Source organism: Protopterus annectens, chromosome 14.part0 (assembly GCF_019279795.1).
Source record: "Protopterus annectens isolate FY-2018-M chromosome 14.part0, PAN1.0, whole genome shotgun sequence".
Taxonomy (NCBI): Eukaryota; Metazoa; Chordata; order Ceratodontiformes; family Protopteridae; genus Protopterus; species Protopterus annectens.
Window position 1 is genome coordinate 408215240 of NC_056748.1, and position 20352 is coordinate 408235591.

The following is a 20352-nucleotide window of genomic DNA, read 5'->3' on the forward strand; positions in this document are numbered from 1 at the left end:
CTTACAGGTGCATAGGTCACATGTATGCCCCTTCACAAGTCATAGGGCATAAAGCTGATGTATGAATGCAAGCACTCAAAACTGAAAATGCCCCAGGAAGAACAGAATACCCTCAAAGACAAGGAGGAAAATATGCATCCAATAGGAAAAGCAAAAAAGGAAAAGGAGAAAGGGCTCCTCAGCCAGGAGGGAAATAGAATACAGGGCAAGAATCATGACAGAGGGTAAAGGAGGGAGGGAGCGAATACTGCAACAGTGATGAGAAAGTACAGTTTTGTACCTACCATAAATGTAGATGTTCGAGTGCTAATATAGCTGCAGTCATAACAGATGGGTTTTCCTGCCGTCAGGCAGGTCCTCGGTCGGCCGAATTCCAAAGTCTAGGTCCGGCATCAGTTGTCTTCGCTTCCTCCCTGACGTCAGTGCGACAGGAGTATAAAAGAACCAGCTGACGCCATTTTCTTCAGTTTTTCTTGCCCCAGATGTCAGGTGCCCCCAGAAGGAAGGCAATACATAAACTTATGTTATAATGCAATGCAATATAATCAAAAAATAGTAGTTGCAAGCAAATACACCATAAATGAATACCCCAATCAGGTTGTATGAGGAGGTGTTAGCCATTAGGCCTGTCCCAAGAGGGGAAGGAGGGAGGGAAACATGGACTGCAGCTGTATTAGCACTCTAACATCTACATTTATGGTAGGTACAAAACTGTACTATGTTCATCGTGCATACAGCTGCAGTCATAACAGATGGCTAGAATCCCAAAGCTAAAAAAGGGGTGGTAGGCACTAGGTGGAACTAGGAGGAACCAGGATGCCCTGCAAGACTGCAGTGGCAAAGCCTGCTCTAGATTTGGAGTATAATGGTAAGTGATCGTGCTTAGAGAAGGTATGTACAGAACTCCAAGTGGCTGCTTCCAAAATATCCTTGGTAGGAACCCCCCTGAGGAAAGCTGCAGAGGTAGCTGTGGCCCTTGTGGAGTGAGATCTGATGCCTGCAGGTACAGTTTTACCATGAAAAGAGTAACAAAAGCGTATGCAGTGGGCTATCCATTTTGAGATTGTCTGTTTGGAAATTGGCTTCCCTTGAGCTCCTGTAGCATAGGACACAAAGAGTTGCTCTGATTTTCTGAAAGGCTTTGTTCTGTCCAAATAATAACGCAGCTGTCTGTGGATGTCCAAGGAATGTAGTAGTCTCTCCCCATTGTTTTGAGGATTAGGGTAAAAGGTAGGTAAGTGGATAGCCTGATTCAAAGCTACCCTGGATACTACCTTTGGCATAAAGGACGGATTAGTTCATAAGGAAACTCTGTCCTGATGGTAAATGATGAAAGGCTGCACAGCCATGAGGGCTTGTAGCTCCGATACCCTGCGAGCTGAGGTGATAGCCAGAAGGAAGGCTGTTTTCCAAGACAAATATTGCAGTTCTGTTGATGCAGCTGGCTCAAAAGGAGGCAAGGTCAGTTTTTCTAGAATGAAATTGAGGTCCCAAGCAGGTACTGGTTGTTTCCTTGGGGGTCTTATATTCTTAGCCCCTCTGAGGAACTGTCTTAAGAGGGGGTGAGAGAATAAAGGAGGATCAGTGTTGTATTCTGCAGAAATGGCTGAGGCATGGATTTTGATGGAGGAGAATGAAAGTCCACTGCTTAGCATCTCAGCTAGGTACTGTAATATTTGAGGTAAATTCAGTATTCCAAGATTCTGACCCTTTTTCTCATTCCAGGCACAAAACCATTTCCATTTTGTGGAGTAAGCTTTTCTAGTAGAAGGCCTTCTGGCCTCCAAAATGACATCCTGCACCTCCTTGGAGAGTAGGGTCTGTTGTGAAGTTAAAGAATCTTCCATGCGGCCAGATTGAGTGTTTTCAGCTGACTGTGAAGAGTTTTGAAGTTGTGCTGAGTCAGTAGAAGAGGCATTAGAGGTAGGATCCATGGTGGGGAATGCGTCAGGCTCCTTAGGAGTGGGTACCAGTGTTGTCTTGGCCAATCTGGAGCAATGAGAATCATCTTTGGTCTGTCTGCTCTGGTTTTTAACAGAACTTTGGGCAGCAGAGGAAGAGGTGGAAAGGCATAAACTGTCATTGTTGTCCAACTGAAAGAGAGTGCGTCCACTCTCCAGGCCTGTGGATGAAAGGTCCTTGAGCAGAATTTTGCCAATTGGTGATTTCTGTGGGAGGCAAAGAGATCTATGTCTGGCCTTCCCCATGCTTGAATTATCTCTGTAAAAACTTGAGGATGCAACTTCCATTCGTGTGGATCTGTCATATTTCTGCTTAGGTTGTCTGCCAGCGTGTTTTCCTTGCCTGGCAAGTACTGTGCTTGAAGTTCTATTTGTAATTCCAGAGCCATGTTCCAAAGAGACATCGCCAGCCTGCATAGGGGGTATGAATGGGTTCCTCCCTGTTTGTTTATGTACCACATTACTGTGATGTTTGTCTGTCCTTATCAATAGTTGACCTGGATGCAGTATATTTTTGAAAGCTATAATAGCATTTATTACTGCTAGCATTTCCTTTTGATTGATGTGTAGGTGCTTTTCTTTTTGGGACCATTTGCCCTGAATGCACCGGTCTGTCATGTGCGCCCCCCAGGCGTAGTCAGAGGCGTCTGTTGTGATGACTTGATTTGCTTGAGGCTTGCAGAATGGGAGAAATGTGCTTCTTTGGCATGCTTGAGCCCACCACAGAAATTCCTTTTGAAGACACGGAATCAGTGGTATTTATTGTTTCCAAACTGTGGCTGTGTTGAGACCATAGGTTTTTCAGGTACCATTGAAGTTTCCTCATATGCAGCTTTGCACATGGGATTAGTAGGATGCAAGATGCCATGAATCCCAGAGCCTGCAGGATTTTCCTTGCAGTCAGCCTGGTGAAATTTGCTAGTTTTCTTAAGTATTGAGTTAGTTGCCCCTGTTTCTCTGGCGTGAGGTAGGCCATCTGGGTGTTTGTGTCCAAGTTGGCACCCAGGAAAATTATTGTTTGAGAGGGTATTAGCCTTGATTTCTTTTTGTTGACTGTGTATCCCAGAGAATTCAACAACATTATTACAAAAGCCAGATGTTTCAGAAGTATGTGCTTGCTGTCCGCTTGGATCAGGCAGTCGTCCAAATATGGGTATATTTGTATCCCTTGAAGTCTGCAGTAGGCAATTACTGATGCCAGGCATTTCGTGAACACTCTGGGCGCAGTAGATAAGCCAAAGGGCAATGCAGAGAATTGATAATGGGATGAACCTGCAAGAGATCTGAGGTATCTTCTGCAATCTTGTCTAATTGGGACATGCAGGTCTGCCTCCTTGAGGTCCAATGTTACCGGCCAAGACTCCTTGCCCAGCATGGGAAGAAGCTGCTGTAATGTGAGCATCTTGAATTTTGGCACGAGTAAAAATGTGTTTAGGATGGATAGGTCCAAAATAGGTCTCCAATCTTTTCCCTTCCTTGGTATCAGAATAGTCTGGAGTAAAAACCTTGACCCTGTTCTTGTGCAGGTACCTCTTGAATAGCTTTCATGTCCATGAGATATGAAATTTGTTTTTGTGCCTATGCCCTTTGATTGTGTGGCAGGTTTGGCATGCCTCTCATTTTTGGAAGGGTGTGAAAGTGGAATCTGTAGCCTCTGTCTATAATGTCCAGGATCCATTTGTCTTTTGTGACAATATGCCAATTTATCGAAAATAATGCCAGTTTTCCGCCTAAAGGTGCTGCCATTTGAGCCTTGCTTGGCATGCAAAAGGGAAAGTCATTGGGTCTGCTTTCTGAATGGCTGTGAACTATCCTCACCACCTCTTTGTGCAGGTGCTTGCCATTATCTGCCTCTAAACAATCCTTGAGATTGCCCTCTGCCCCTCGGGCACCTGTATCTACCTCTTTGGGGTCTGTCCGTGGCTGGAAAGGACCAATTTTTGGAAGGCCAATTTCTACTGAAACATGGAGGTTGTACCTGTAGGAAATCTTTCACTGTTTGCATTGATTTTGCCTTTTCCTCCATTTTCTTTAATACCTCCTCAGCTTTAACATCAAACAATACATCTTTTTGCAGAGGGGCATCTAGTAATATAGCTTTGACATGATCTGGTAAGGTTTGCTCTTTGAGCCAGGCATGTCTACGTATGACTGATCCTGTAACAGCAGCTCTACTACATGAGGCCTGTAAAGCATCAAAACCACATTGCAAGGTATGTTTACCCACTTGTTCTGCACTATGTATCAAATCCTGCAACTCCTTCAAGTCTGGTTGTTCAGGTTGTGACATTTTGCTTCTCAACTGTGATAACAGAAACTGTTGGTACTTTAACATATGGAACTGACAGTTTAATGCCCTCATAGTTAAGGTGGCCGAGGTGTACACCTTTTCCCCCCACCTTTCTAAAGCTCTGGAATCTCTCTCTGAAGGTAATGGATTTTTAGCAGTGGAGGCCTTAAATCCCTTGGGGCCCTGTGAGATAGTTTCTGGGTCAGCCGCATGGCTTTTGTATAGGAATTGGTGTGAGTCAGGAACCCAGTAATACCTGTCAGGCTGGACTGGAGCTGGAGGTAAAGAGTCTGGGTTAAGGCAGGCCTCCGAATACACATCTAGAATGTCTAAGACAGGAGGTATAGCCAGAGGCCTGTGCTGAGGGAGCAAGAGAAAATCCCTAAGCCTTTTCTTGGAGTCTGAGTACTCTTGGCCTTCCCAGTGGAAGTGTTCCCTCAAGGTATGTGAGGTTTCCCCAAAAGAGTAATCCTCAGGGAGGGAGACGAGGGAATGGACTCCTCTGCATCAGAATCTTCAAAAGGGGAGTATGAATGTTCCTGGTCATCAGAATGTTCTGAAATAATGGAGGCCTGGTCCGAGGAGGGGGATTCTTCCTCCACTCTGGGCCTTTTGTCCGGGGGGGATTGAGAACCCCTGATAAGAGTAATCAAATCCTCAGCCATTTTGAGCATCTGCTTTTTAGGCATGGGGCCTTGAGAAGGGCCCTGTGGAGCTTGTCTTTTAGTATGCATGGCTGCTTTAGACTTAGTGAAAGCCTTGATGGAAAAAGAAGAGGAAGGCCTGAAGACACCTTGAGAGGTGGCAGACCTGTCTAAACTCTGAGTTTCACCGCCAAGAGTGGCTTCGTTATCTGTAGTCAGGGTGTGGGCCTTAGAGCCTGCGACCTCGGGCACAGTAGACACCACCAATGAAGTGTCGTCGGTAGTCAGGGGCTACGTAGGCGCCTCAGAGAACCGGACCACCAGTAGTCGGCTTTGGCGTGGTGTCGGTAGAAGCCACGGACCTCTTATGTCGGTCCTTATCTTTGCATCTTTTACTCAAAACTGGAGTCGGAGTATCCGACGACATAATGTAATTAAATTTTTTGCCAAAATAGTGTTGGGCGAACTACGCCCAACGCTTAATAGCGCGTCTGTTGAATGTAGCACAAAAACGACAGGCCGAGACATCGTGGTCTGGGCCTAAGCAAGAAATGCAGAGGGAATGAAAATCCTTATGCGGTATTTGCTTCCTACATGAAATGCAATTATTAACTTTGCCCTACATCAGTCTGAGGCAAGAAAAGTTTCCCCAATGGGGTACTTAGCTTTCAAGGAGACTTCGGTTGAAAAATATTCATAATCTCAGGAGCTGACCGACCAGCACTTGCGAACTGCTTCTGCTTTGGGCACCGCGCGGCAAGAAAGACTGAAGAAAATGGTGTCGGCTGGTTCTTTTATACTCCTGTCGCACTGACGTCAGGGAGGAAGCGACGTCAACCGACGCCGGACCTAGACTTTGGAATTCAGCCGACCGAGGACCCGCCTGATGGCAGGAAAACCCATCTGTTATGACTGCAGCTGTATGCACGATGAACATCACATACTGTTATGGCAAGATTTTACACAAATGTAATATGCCCTTCTATATGCAGTATTCTTCACCTTAGGAAGGGTTCAAGAACTCAAACGGAAGCCTGGGAGGAGGAAGGCAGACAGGAACCAATCACAAACCCATTCAGAATACACCTGGCAAAACCTGCTCTGGCCCTGAAAATAAACTCCAACTCGTAAGGTTAAGTGTAAGTATGAACAATGAACCAAATAGACTCTAGGATAGAACTGGTATCCAGACCCTTGAAAAAGACAGCAGAGTAGGCAACTACCCTAGTAGAATGTGCCTTTACAGATGAGGAGCCACAACTGACACAGAAAGCACAGAAGAAAATAGCTTTAGAAATCCAGGAAAAGATGGTTTGCTTAGAAATAGCAAAACCCAAAGTCCTGCGATGAAAAAAAATACAAAACACTGCTCAGATTTGTGAATAACTTTCATTTTGTCTAAACAAAATCTGAGCTGTCTATGCTACTCCAAGGTTTAATGAACCTTCTTGCTGGCAGACTGTGGAGAAGGAAAAATAAACAAAGGTAAGTAAACAGACTGATTGAGGGATAACTTATTAACAACCTTGGGTATGAAACAAAGATTAATATGAAGTCACACCCTGTCTCTTTGACTAAAAAAGGATGAGTAGCCATGAGATCCTGTAGTTTGGACACACTCTTGGCTGAAGTAAGAAACAAAAGAGTCGTCTTCAATTGCCAGTGCTGTACGGAAATTGAAAAAGGCTCAAAAGGTGTCTGGTTCAATTTCTCAAGTACAAAACAGAGGTGTCAAGAATTTGGAACAGACTTCCTGGGAGGCCTGATATAAAGGATGCCTTTAACTGCTTGAACTCAAATCTAAAGGCCAGAGCTGGATTCAAGGGCAGGAGACAACGTTTAAACAATATGCCAACACAGCATGTAGCAGATCACACAAATAAGAGAACTAGAGGAACTTCTGCAGTTACGGGATCCTGATGGCATGAGAGGCAACAGACAGAAAATCTTTTCCATCTGGACAGACAAATTTCTAGATGTGGGCTTCCTGGCCTACTGCAGAACCATGTCCTCAAAAAAGAAGTGCCTAAAAGAGATCAAAACCCTATCACCCACAGTGTCAATTGAAGAGTGGAGAGGGGAGACTGGATAAGAGATCCCTTGTCTTCTGAAAGAAGATCCACCTGGTGAGGAAACTTGTGGCGATTGCCCTTTTCCAAGTGATAAAGAATGGGGAACCACTGCTTAGTCAAAAGGGAGTTACCAATAAGATTTTGAGAGAGTCCTGCATGACCTTGTGTAGAACTTGTGTTCAGAGGGGAGGTGAAAAGATACCTGAAGAATACTCCAACGATGGACAATGTCCAGTAACACATCTCTGTGAAGCATCTCTTCATGAGCTTGTGTGTTGAACCTGCTCATGGAGTCTGCCACTAGATTGTGCTCTGAGGGAATGTAAACAACCTGAAGAGTCACTTGATACTGGATATTCAGACTGCAGATCTCTAGAGCTAGTCTGCTCAGTAATACTGTCAGTGAAAACTTTGAAGGGCCAGGGATGAAAGAGGGAGTGAAAAGCTTGCAGAGCCAGAATCAGTGCATTCTTCTTTTATGCTGATATGGTCTGACCTCTGATAAGGAGGCCAAAGACCTTAAACCTTCAGAGTGCCACAGGAGGTGTTCCATCCCCAGTCACAGGCATCTGAAAAAGCCTCTTGAATGGAAAATGGAGATTGAAAAGGAAGCCACAGATAGAGAGAGAATTGAATTCACCACTGAAGCTTGAGACAGGGAAGAAAATGCACCAGAAAATCCATGGGTTGGCAATGATGAAACCACATCAATTTGAGGTACCAATGAGGTTTCCTCATATGCAGCCTGGCGATAGGGACCATGGGAATAGTGAAATCCATGAACCACACAACTCTGAAATTCCCTGGCCATGACAGATGCCATAGGAAGAAGGGATTGGAATAACATTAACAGAGAGGCTTGGGGGCAGGGAGACATGACAACACGGGAACTGTCTGAAACCTGCATCCAAAGAAAATATGATCCTGGGAAGGTTTCAAAACTGACTTCTGGAAGTTTATGGTGAATGCCAGACTGTGCAATAGGCAAGTAGTAAACTGGAGATACTGAAGCAGATTGCTGGGAGAAAGTGATTGAATAAGCAGGTCATCTACATAGGAAAAATATGACTACATTAAATCCTCCAAAAAGCAATGACAGGAGACAGACATTTGATGTATACCCTTGGGGTAGTAGAGATGCCAAAAAGCAAAGCAGCAAACTGAAAATGCAAGGAAGAGACAGAGAAACAATTTCCTGAAAACAGGGATGGATGAGGATGTAAAGATTTGCATCCTTCAGATCCAGAGACATCAGAAATACCCAAGAAAATAGAAGAGAACAATGCCTGAAAGGATAATATCCTAAAGGAACGAATATTGACAAAGGTGTTAAGTGGGGAAAGATCAAGAATTGGTCTCCATGTGTCATATTCTCATGAGACCAAAAATATTCTGGGATAAAATCCATTTCTTACCTGGGTGGGAAGCACTGCTTGAATGGTGCCCTGATGCTACTCTGTGCTACTTCTCTGAGGTACAGGCCAACACTATTGGACTCTGGCTAACAAAGTTTGCAGATGACTGCCAACTGGGAGCCATTACTGATTCCCCAAATGATGTGGACATTCTACAAAAGGGCCACACAGAAACAGATGCCTGGTGCCAGAGCCATGGGCTCAAGCTTAATGCCAAGAAATGTATAGTTATCCCCTTTGGAAAAAAACATGTACCCATGAATTACCAGATAGGTGGCAGTACACTAAACATCGAAAGTGTGATGAGAGACTTGGGGACACAGGTGAACAGTGGTCTCACTTTCGATAACCACATCACAACAGTCAGGAAATCCTTCTATATGTGGCACACCTCGTCACTAAGGGCTTTTCATCCAGAAAAAAGGAGGTCATTGTCCCACTGTACTCATCCCTCATTAGACCCATTAGAGTATAATGCCCCATTTGGTATGTACCTCACAAGACATCTGCAACAGCTGGAAAGGCCAGAGAAATACCTCACTAAAAGAATCACAAGCCTAAAGCAGATGCCATATGCTGACCGACTAAAAAACCACCAGCTATACTCTGTGGCATATTGTCTACTCAGAGGCGATCTCTGCTTAGCATACAAGGCCATGTCAAACCCTGAGCTGTTGGAAATCCCAAACCCTCAGAGCCACATGCTCCAGGGATCTAAACTTAGTCATCACAATGAACAAAATATGCTGGAGGGATAGGTTCCTGACCCAGAGACTCACCATACTCTGAAATAGACTGCCCATACATGTGAAGCAGAGTGCCTCCTTGGCCCTCTTCAAAAGGAACTTGATGATTGGATGGGAGATAGGAAATTTACCCTGGGGATCATGTCAGTCGCCCTGCTAGACAGGGGTCCAGAGAAGTAAATATTGTGGGAAGAAATAGCCTGGGAATTGTTGTGGCTATGCTTGTATAGGCCCAAGGGCAGATAGCCTAGTACCAACCTATGATGCAAAAGACAGTGAAGAACCTCTGGGAAATTAGAAACTGATCCTGCAGAGGTAGAGGAATGCCTGAGAAAGGAGTAGGGACTTCCAATCCATAAAATATCACTAATGGATAAAATAGTAAGAGTCCGAAGTGGGTCTCAGTCAGTTTGGAAAAGGTAGAGAAGTGTGAAGAAAACAGTTCAATAGAACCAGGCTTGTCTTGAAATGGTGGTTTCTGGGAAGCAGGAGTTTAAATAGACATAGCAGGAGGAACACGCCTAGAACCCTTCTTGCCCTTAGGAGGAGGGCATTATGACCAAGAAAAAAGGCAAACTTGGAAAGATAGTTCCTCTGAAACTTAGGAATAGGAGAAACTAAAATATGTTTCAGCGCCTGCATAATTTTGTACTTATCCTGGAGGGACTTGAAATAAGTCAGCAGCAGATCCAAGAAGACTTTGTTATCCAAAAGTTTGGACTTGATGTCATCAAAACCAAGGATAATGCCTTATAACTGAACCAAAGGTAGCAGCCCTGGAAGAAACATCAGCTGCATCATATCTGCATTTGACTGAATGGTTGGCAACTTGTGAAGTGCAGCCAGCAGGGAAAGGTGCAAAGCTTTCCCTTCAGTAAGGAAGGCCAAAAGCCATCTTAAAAACCTGAGAAAGGACAGACAAAACATACCGGTCATACAACTCTGAATGTTAGTGGCCCTAAAGGACAAGGTGGCAGCAGTGTAAACTTTCTTGCCCAACCTTTCCATGACCCTACTATCCTTATCAGAAGACAGCAGCTTGATGGAAGGCAGCAACTTGGATGGCTTGTCAGAAGTGCCTGACACTACAGAAGGGCATTTATAAAGAAATCTGATATCCTCAGGCACTTTTAGAACCAAGCTGGCTTTTTTGGTGCAGAAGGCTGAGAGGCAGGGGCTACAGAGGGATCCAAAAAGGCAGCCAGACCATGAGGAACAGAGGATGGTTTGGGAGACTCCATCTGTAGGAGGTCATAGCACCTTTTTGCATATCAGAGACAGACCTGGGAACAATTCCACTTAAAATAGTCCATTATGGGGGCAACGGTATCCCTAATGGAGAACTCTTCCAAAGGAGAATCTGGAATTAATCCTCCTCATCTGAACTGTAGTCTAAGGGGGAAGGAATTTGGGAATAATAAGCTACAGATTTCTCCCCAGAGTCCAGATCCTTATCTGAGGAATCCAACTTTCTATGCTACTTGACTGGAGTAGAAGACCAGGGGGGATCAGGAACACAGACCCCTTGAGGTGGCTTCAAGGCAATCAAAGCACTAAATAAACCTGCAATGAAAGCCTGCCATTCATGATGGGAATCTTTCATAACAGGGGAAATATGCTGTTTCTTTTTCTATGAAACATCTGCTTGAAACATCCCCAGAGGATAAGATTCCTGACATGATTCTAAAAGTTGTAAGAATCGCCTCCCTCACTAAAATCTGAGAAATCCCCCTTGGTCCTTTGGAAATTATCAGCCAAGATTCCCCCTCAACATCAGGTAAATCCTCCTCTGGTCCTTTGGAAATTATCAGCCAAGACTCCCCCCATCAACATCAGGTACAGATGTTTGAAAAGCCTCCGAGGACATGCAAGTAGCCGGATCCATGCCAGCCTCTAATGAGGTCACAGCAGGAAAGCCAAAGCAAGTACCAGATGGTCTTAAGGGCTTTCACAGCCCTCTACAGACATGTCCAAGGGAGGCTGGACAGCAGTCATATTGTGTTGAAAATCTCCCAATGACGTTTTCCCTAAGAAATCTGAAAACACTGTGACACTTGCGCATTTTGTTCAGAATGTAGTTAAGGGATGGCATCAGACTCCGGAATCTCATGGGACACAGAGTGCCGAGAGTGACAAATATTCTGAGAGCAGTGCAGACCAAACAGAAAAATATTGAAGATGTTAATCAGCACCTACTATATAGAATACTATTCTCTCCAAAAAGAAAGTGTTACGTAAACTACTGCAAATAGCACAAAATATTTATACTCTGTGAATTTGTTGAGGCTGTGTCACACCAATGTTCTTTTCTAAGGTAAAAATTCAAGTCATTTGGGCCATTACAGCACTGCCTATATTTGACAGCCATCACACAGTCAACTGTTATCTGATGTGTTACTGACAGCAAGTACATAATGTAATTAACGGTACAACACGCTATGAGAATGCTGCTGTGCATGTATCACAGGTATTAAATGTCACTTGGGGAGGTTTGTTTGAAAGTTTAAAACAGAATGTGCTATTGTTGCTGTACCTACATTAATGTTGCATTCAATGCAGTCTCCAACTAGCATTATTACATCTGGCATTCTGCTTCTATCTCCAGATGCTGCCTTAGCATCAGTGAGATTAGGATATTACTGCTCCTAAAGATCAATGATCTTCCTTAGCAGTGCAACATAACAGTGGCTACATTCATTGGTGCTGGATGTTTATTTTCATGAAATGTAACAATGGAGTTGGGAAGTTCAGGGTTTTGCATTTTTGATGCTCTGATCCCAGACATCCTGCATTCATATAAATGCATTTCTACAGGGTATCTTGCACGGTTGTGACAGACAACCAGCATTCCACCCCTCATACATTCACACACTCAAGTACACAAACATCCACACAGCAGTGAAACATAAAATGGCATGAAAACTTCCATGTTGCCCACAGAATGATTGGTCTGACCCAATGCTGAAACCCAGAAGTGCAAGCAGTAGTGCAGCTAGTTTTGTTCCATGTGGCTAGCCATAGCTACGTTAGATGTCTTCCACTATATAGCATACCAGCTAAAGGCTGATTTTGACATAGATTTGGAGACATACAGCTTATCTTGCGCCTGTCTTCCAATACTGCAAAAAATGAAGTTATGTACTCACCATAATGTTCCATGTTTGTTGTCCATCTCGCCATTCATTTTTACACTGATGGGTTCGGAGCTGATCCTCGGCTCCGACTCGGCCGAATACACAGCTGAAAGACTCGAACTTTGCTCATAGCAGGTAGATATTCCTTAATGCAATGGCGTAACTCCCTCTTGTTTGCTGCTACTAATAAAGGAATTCTAAAGAATATATATATATATATATATATATATATATATATATATATATATATATATACACATACATATATATATATATATATATATATATATATATATATATATATATATATACACACACACATTTTATATATATATATATATATATATATATATATATATATATATATATATATATATAAACACACACACATACACACACAAATATATGCTATCCCCAATGTAAGGAGAAACAAACTGAAGCAAGGAACTCCTGAGGGGAGTAAAATATCCCCTAGGTCCACAAGAAGTCTTTGGAAGGAGGAAGGGTTCGTAAGAATGAACGGTGAGATGGACAACAAACATGGAACGTTATGGTGAGTACATAACTTCTTTATGTTATGTTGTCCTATCTCGCCTTCATTCTTAAAATGATGGGACAGCATCCCTAGCACCTTTTCCCTGGGTGGCTCACAAAAGTACACCTTTAAGCACAGTGGACCCAAAGGAGGCCCTGTCCCTGGTGGCCAAATCCACTTTGTTATGAGTGATAAATGTAGGAGGAGTAGCCCAGGTAGCTGCAGCACAAATATTATCCATAGGAATTCTGGCCTGAAAGACAGAAGACGTAGCCAGTGCTCTACTGGAATGAGCCTTAACCTTAAATGGTAAATCTCTGTTATTTGAGGTATAGATGAATGTAATGCAGTTTGAGAGCCAACTGGAAAGAATAGTTTTAGAAACACAGCTACCCTTTTTTGCGCCTGAAAAGGATACAAACAACTGGTCAGATTTTCTAAAATCTTTTGTCCTATGCAAATAGAATCTGAGTTGTTTGTGCACGTCCAGTTGATGTAAATTTGTATTCTGCCTTGTTGCTGTGATTAGGAAAAAACACTGGAAGCTCAGTAGATTGATTTATGCTAGTTGAAGAGATTTTAGGTAAAAAGGATGGATTAGTTGGCAATTATACCCTATCTTTATGAAATATTAAATATCGCAGTTTGATGGATAGGGCTTGCAACTCTTATACTCTTCTAGCAGATGTTATAGCAACCAGAAAAATGGTCTTCCAGGAAAGGAACTTGAGGTCTGAAGATGAGGAGGGTTCAAAAGGTGGTAAACATTAGGTGAGACAGAACAAAATTTAAATCCCAAGGAGGAAGGGTTCCTTAAAGAGAGGTCTTAATAAGGAGGCACCTTTCAAGAAGGCTCTACACAACCTGTGTGACATTAAGTTTGAGGTAGGATCACCAATGTGGAAATTTGAGATTGCAGCGAGTTGTACTCTGATAGTTGCTGCAGCTGAACTCTGTTGGAAGATTTCCACCAAAAACTCCAAAATAGAGTGAACAGGTGCAGAAAAAGGGTCAATATTCCCATTTTGAGCCCTGAGGGAAAACCTTTTCCATTTGCTAGAAAACAGTTTTCTGGTGGAAGTGTTGAGAGGACATCAAGATGTGTTTAACTGTTGGAGTGAAATTCTGAAGCCTGACTACATTGGGAAGTGGAGCAGCCAAACAGTCAAGTTGAGGGTGTGGAGAGAGGGAAGACGCGCACCTGACGTATGTCAGCAGGTCTGGAACTGGTTCCAGAGTCTAAGGCTTTTCCTGAAGATAAGGTCAAAGGAAGGGGAACCAAACTTGATGAGGCCAATAAGGAGCAATGAGAATCACCCTGCATCCCAAGGACTGTGCTTTCTGAATGATTCTGGGTATGAGAGGAAACTGAGGAAAGGCATATAGAAGTCACGAGGGCCAATCGTGAGCAAGTGCATCTCTCGGTGTCTCCCCCGGAAGGGGGATTAGGATAAAGTAGTTGTGGCACTTGGCATTCATGGTGTAGCAAAAAGATCACAGCAAGGCAGACCCCATGTTCGGAAAATCCTTTTCAACAAAAATCTGATTGAGACACCACCCGTGAGGCATTAAAATTGCCCTACTCAGCTTGTCTGCTATCACACTGGACTTCCCCGGAATGTGTGTTGCTATCAGAAAGCACTGGGAAGAAACTACCCATTGCAAACTCTTAGGGCCTCACAACAAAGAGGGTAGTCCCTCCTGCTTGTTTATGCACCAAACCACAGATATGTTGTCTGACTGTATTGCAATTGTCCCTAGAGGGAGAGAGTCATGAAGTGCTTGCAACGCAAGAAGCACTGCTCTCATTCTCTAGGACATTTATATGCAAGTGAGCCTCATGTTCTTGCCATATACCTTGGACTTCTCTCCCAAGATAATTCCCCCCACCCTATCTGGGAAGCGTCCGTGGCCACCATAGCTAAGGATTGTTATGGAACAAAGGGTCTCCCTATGGTCACATGGCTGGAGTGTATCCACCATCTTAAGTCATGTTTGCATGATTCCATTATCCTGAAAGGGTGAGACATAGGAAACTCTTGAAGTGACCATTGGGAGAACAGCCATTGAAGGATCTCATGTGCATTTTAGCAAGGGGAACCAGTGTTAATGTGGAAGCCAATGTCCCTAATAATCTTAGAACTAACTTTGCTTTCACCTTGGACATGGGAAGAAGATGAAGCATCTGTTGCCTGACTGCTGAAACTCTGTCTGTTGGAAGACATGCTACCATATAAGAGGTGTCTAGATCTGCACCTATAAATGTAATATGTTGACAGGGCAACAAGGCCGAATTTTTAAATTTGACCAATACCCAACGGAGAGCAAATTTCCAAAGTCAGATCCCTGGCTTGTTGGAGTAGAGGCTTGGTGATGGCAGATAGGAGCCAGTCGTTTAGATAGGGAAACACTCGGAATCCTAGAGACCTCAGGTGAGCTGTGACTACTGCCATGCATTTGGTGAACACTCTGGGGGCTGTAGTGAGACCAAAGGGCAGAGCTCGGAACTAATAATGACCGATTCCCAGCCAGAAGCCTAAGTACCTTCTCGATGCCCTGTCCATTTTTATGTGGTAGTAAGCATCTTGAAGGTCTATTGAGCACATCCAATCTTCTTTCCCTAAAAAGGAAAGTATAGACTGCAGTGTCATCATTTGGAACTTTGACTTCTTGACAGACCCTAATTTGCTTAGCTCTAATATGGGTCTGCAGTCCCCTGTTCTTTTTGGCACCAAAAAGAACCTTGAGTAAGTTCCGAATCCTATCTGGTCTGTGGGGACTTCTTGAATGACTCTTTTGTGCAGCAACTTTTGAATCTGTATAGTTGCTTGCTCCCTTAGATTGGGTGGAACCATCTGGGATTGGTCTGGTCTGTGGAACAGGATCGAAAAAGGGAATGGAATATCCTCTGGATATTATTCTTAGTACCCACTTGTCTCTTGTGATAGCTTGCCAGGCTTCTGGGTACATAGATAAATGTCCCCCTGGATGCTCCAGAGCAGAGCAGTCGGGACTCCTTTCAGGAGCGCTGATAAGGGCATCCGCAAAGGAATCATGGCTACCCTGGTTCTGCAGGCCCCCTCTGCCTCTAGGATGGCGTCTACTGTTACATCCCCCTCTGCCCCTGGGGAAGGAATCATCCCATGTGTCCTGGAAAACTCAGAGATCTTTTGAACCACATTTTCTCACTCTTCTGACCTTTAGGATAAGGTCTTGAAGGTACGGAAAAATGTACTCCAATGGCAGAGAGAGTTTTTCCTTCCTGCTCGCATCAGGTGAGTGTGTCTTTTACTTTGGTTCCAAAGAGAGAGGAACCATCAAAAGGGGCATTAACAAAAGTAGACAAAGGGCTCCACAAAATTGCACAAGAGCATAAAGAAGTGTCTCCTAAGGAGAAATGTCACAACCTGCTGCCCTGCTCGCTCCATCAGCTGCATAGGAGATCAGCCTCATGAAGGAGATGATGTTGGAATTTAAGGTGGACAGCTGGGAGAAGACATTCTCATTCACCCCCACAGTCAATGTACCTTGTAGAGTATATCTCCTAGTTCTTTCAGAAGATCTCTCTGTGGCCTTGTGAAATGAGTAAGGTAGTTCAGCGATGAAAGAGTAATGGTCACTGATGAAAAGACACGCTTTCCGTACCTGTCCATCATTCGAGAATATTCGGAGGATGAACAGATGAGGATGTCTCTGAAAGTTCCTTCTTGGTTGCTGCTCCCAACCACCATAGCATCTACAGGTACCCCCTTAGTGAGGAAATCCTTTCCGAAAGGAGCTGATAAGAATTTTTTTGGCCTCTGAGGGACTGGTTCCATTGTGTCAGGTGACTCCCATGCCTTTCGACTGACCAAGTCCATTAGCTCGTCGAAAGGCGGAGACACCCAGGAGGCTGAAGGATGACATCCAAAAGCCTTCAGGTACACTGACTCATCACAAAGGGTGGTGACCTGCCAGCCACCTCTCTGCTTCAGGATCTCTAGAATATTTGCAAATGAGATATCATCAGAGGAAGACCGGGGGACCCTTCCGACTCCTCGAGGTCAGTGTGTCTGAAGTGACGGACTCATCTGGAGAGTCTACGTGGTTCCTTTTGCAACTTCTCTTCTGAGGGAGCTCCTCAGAAGTGTATTCTGGGGAGGCCTCGGAAGAGAGGGATTCACCCAATGGGGGATCTCTGCTGTCCTGTGGAATGGGTGGTGCAGAGACAGCAGCCGATGCCTTAGAGGGCCGAGTGCTGGTATCCTTATATGGAGCTGTAGGGGCAGACCGCACACTTATCATCTCAAAGGTGGATTCCACTGGCTCCAAAGACTCCCTCAGCTCCAAGGAGACAGAGGAAGCCACCGGACCCAGTGAAATTGGACCAGAGGCCAATGCAGGAGCCAAGCTAACCCGGGCCAATGCTCCAAGGGGTAAGCTTGGCACCGAAGAGGACTGGGGCCGAGAATCCCCTTCGGGACCGACCTGTGAACACCGGCTCCCAAACTCGCCGAACAGCACCGAGTGTCAGTGCAGATGTCAGCTCAGTGATCACTGAAGGGGGTCTCAGAATTGATGGATCCACAATAAGTGGTACCAAGCACTCCAGTTCCGAAGGTCCAGCTTGGCTCAAAGGAGGAACAACAGTGGGTAGAAATGGTATAGTAGGCCCCGGAATCAAATGGGTCAGAGCAGAAAATAATTTGGCTAGCACCGGCAACTTCAAAAGTCTGCACACCACCTGCTCCATGTCATCGTCAAATAAGCTCCTGGTGGACCTGGAGGATAGGAATGGAGAATGAGACCTGTGCAAAATGGGAGATCTCAATGTAGTGGAAACCGGTGAAATATCCATGGACTGGCTCCGAGAAGAGGTATCCTGCGGCTTCGAAGACTTTTGAGTCTAAGAAAGTACAGTTGTGTACACTTACCATAAATGTAGATGTCCAAGTGTATTCACTGTTGCAGTCATTACATTTGGGCAATCTGCTGGCAGGTTGCCCTAAGTCGGCCTGGTTAACAAAGTCTTGGGTCCTGCGTCAGTTGCTGTCCCTTCTTCCATGACGTTAGGTCATCAGGGGTATAAAACATGCAGCCGACGCCATTACATCAGTTTTTCTTGCCCCAGATGTCAGGTGCCCCCCAAATGGGGAGCAAAATATATACAAGTAATTAAAAACACAAAAATATACCTCCAAACAAAATCAAATACACTAAAAAGGCTTTTAAGCATTGTAAAAGAAAGTAGAGGTATAGTAAGAGACCTATAGGGGGCTGGAGGGAGGGTAACCAGGACTGCAACAGTGAATACACTCAAACATCTACATTTATGGTAAGTATACACAACTGAGCTATGTTCTTCATATTTCACTGTTGCAGTCATTACATTTGGGTAGATTCCCAAAGCTATGGTTGGGAGGATGGAATTATATAGCATTAGAACCAGCTATAAGGCCCTGCAAAATAGCATTGTCAAAGCCAGATCTGGATTTAGAGAAAATTGGTAAGTGATAATGCTTGGTGAAAGTATGAACTGAACTCCAGGTAGCAGCTTCTAGAATATCCCTGGTAGGAACACCTCTGAGAAAGGCTGTAGAAGTAGATGCAGCCCTGGTGGAATGAGATCTGATCCCCTGGGGGATAGGTTTTCCATGGTGCTTACTGCAGAAATGAATACAATGGCTTATCCATTTAGAAACGGTTTGCTTTGAAATAGCCTTCCCCTCTGCCCCTGCAGCAAATGCTACCAGTAGTTCAGATTTCCTTCGAGATTTAGTCCTGCCCAAGTAGAATCTAAGTTGTCTGTGTACATCCAATGGATGCAGAATCTGCTCCCCCTTGTTCTGTGGATTGGGGAAGAAAGTTGGTAAATGAATGGACTGATTAAGAGCCACACTGGATAACACCTTGGGCATGAATGATGGATTGGTCCTGAGTGACACCCTGTCCGCATGAAAGATGATGAAAAGCTCCACTGCTATAAGGACCTGCAATTCAGATATCCTTCTAGCTGAAGTGATTGCTAAAAGGAAGGTTGTTTTCCAGGAAAGAAATTTTAAGTCTGCAGTAGCAGCTGGCTCGAAAGGAGGTAGAGTTAGTTTCTCCAATACAAAGTTAAGGTCCCAGGCAGGGGTTGGAGCTCTCCTGGGTGGTCTCAAGTTTTTGGCCCCTCGGAAATACTGCTTTAGCAGAGAAAGAGAGAAGGGGGCGTTCTGTGTTGTAATGAGCAGAAATGGCTAAAACATGGATTTTTATGGAAGAAAGCATCTCAGTTAAGTATTGCAAAATCTGAGGTAAATTGGGCACTGCTGTGCTCAATCCTTGAGATGGATTCCAGGCAAAGAATCTTTTTCCATTTGTCAGCATAAGATTTCCTTGTACTAGGCCTTCTCGCCTCCAAAATGACATCCATCACAGGTTTGCTGAGGGATGCTAAGGGGGAATTTAAGTGATTAGCCAAGCTGCAAGATTCAATGTTTGGAGCTGAGGGTGCAGAATTTGGTTCTACTGCTGAGGCAGTAAGGAAGGTGTCTGACGCAGGTGCCATGGAGAAATGTGTGACACTGTGCAGGAGTGGGTATCAGTGTTGGCGAGGCCAGTCTGGAGTAATCAAAATAATTTTTGGTTTGTCCTGTTTGACTTTTAGTAGAACTTTGAAGAGCACAGGCAGAGGGGGGAAAGGAATAGAATGATAGGTTTTTCCAGCTGAAGGACACAGCATCCACTTTCCAGGCTTTTTTGCGATGAGTTCTTGCGCAAATTTTGCCAACTGGTAGTTCTGGGGTGAGGCAAAAAGATCCATGTCTGAGCTCCCCCATTTGCATGTCAACATGTTGAATATCCATGGTTCCAGTCTCCATTCATGTGGGTCCATGAGATTTATGCTTAGTTCGTCTGCCAGAATATTCTGCTTTCCTGGCAGGAATTGAGCTTGTAGTTGTACTTGGTAGCTCAAGGCCTTGTTCCACAATGCCATGGCTAGTCTGCAGAGGGGGTAGGAATGTGTAAACCCCCTGCTTGTTTATGTACCACATAACTGTGGTGTTGTCTGTCTTTATCACTAGTTGTCCTGGATGAAGGAAGTCCTTGAAGGCTGTCAGTGCATTCTGTACAGCCAGCATTTTTTTTTGATTGATATGAAGGTGCATTTCATTTGGGCTCCATTTGCCCTGAATGCACTTCCCTGCCAGATGAGCCCCCATTTATAGTCTGATGCGTCTGCAGTTAGGGTTTGGGAGGCAGGGGTGGTGTGAATGGCAGTCCCTTGTTTAGGTGGCAGGATTCTGCCCACCATAGGAACTCTGGGCGCAGGCAAGGTATGATAGGAATCACTGTTTCCAGGCTGTGACAATGTTGACTCCATAAACTTTTTAAGTACCACTGACATTTCCTCATATGCAGTCTTGCATATGGAATTAGAAGAATGCAGGAGGCCATGTACCCCAAGGCTTGCATCATTTGCCTTGCAGATAGCAGGGTTTTTGTGGCCACCTGTTTGAAGTAAGTCACCAAATGAATTTGCTTTTCTGATGTAAGGAAAGCCATCTGCGCAGTTGTATTCAAGCTTGCACCC

At 44.4% G+C, this 20352-nt stretch overlaps 1 protein-coding gene across 1 annotated transcript in view; it reads right to left on the reverse strand.

Annotated features, from left to right (window-relative positions):
- DOCK1 (dedicator of cytokinesis 1) overlaps window positions 1-20352 on the reverse strand; it is a gene marked incomplete in the record, with an annotated part of 4741214 nt that overhangs the window by 4092746 nt on the left and 628116 nt on the right. The window contains 1 exon segment of the mRNA XM_044056178.1: window positions 18527-18542. Coding sequence (XP_043912113.1) covers window positions 18527-18542 — 16 coding nt within the window.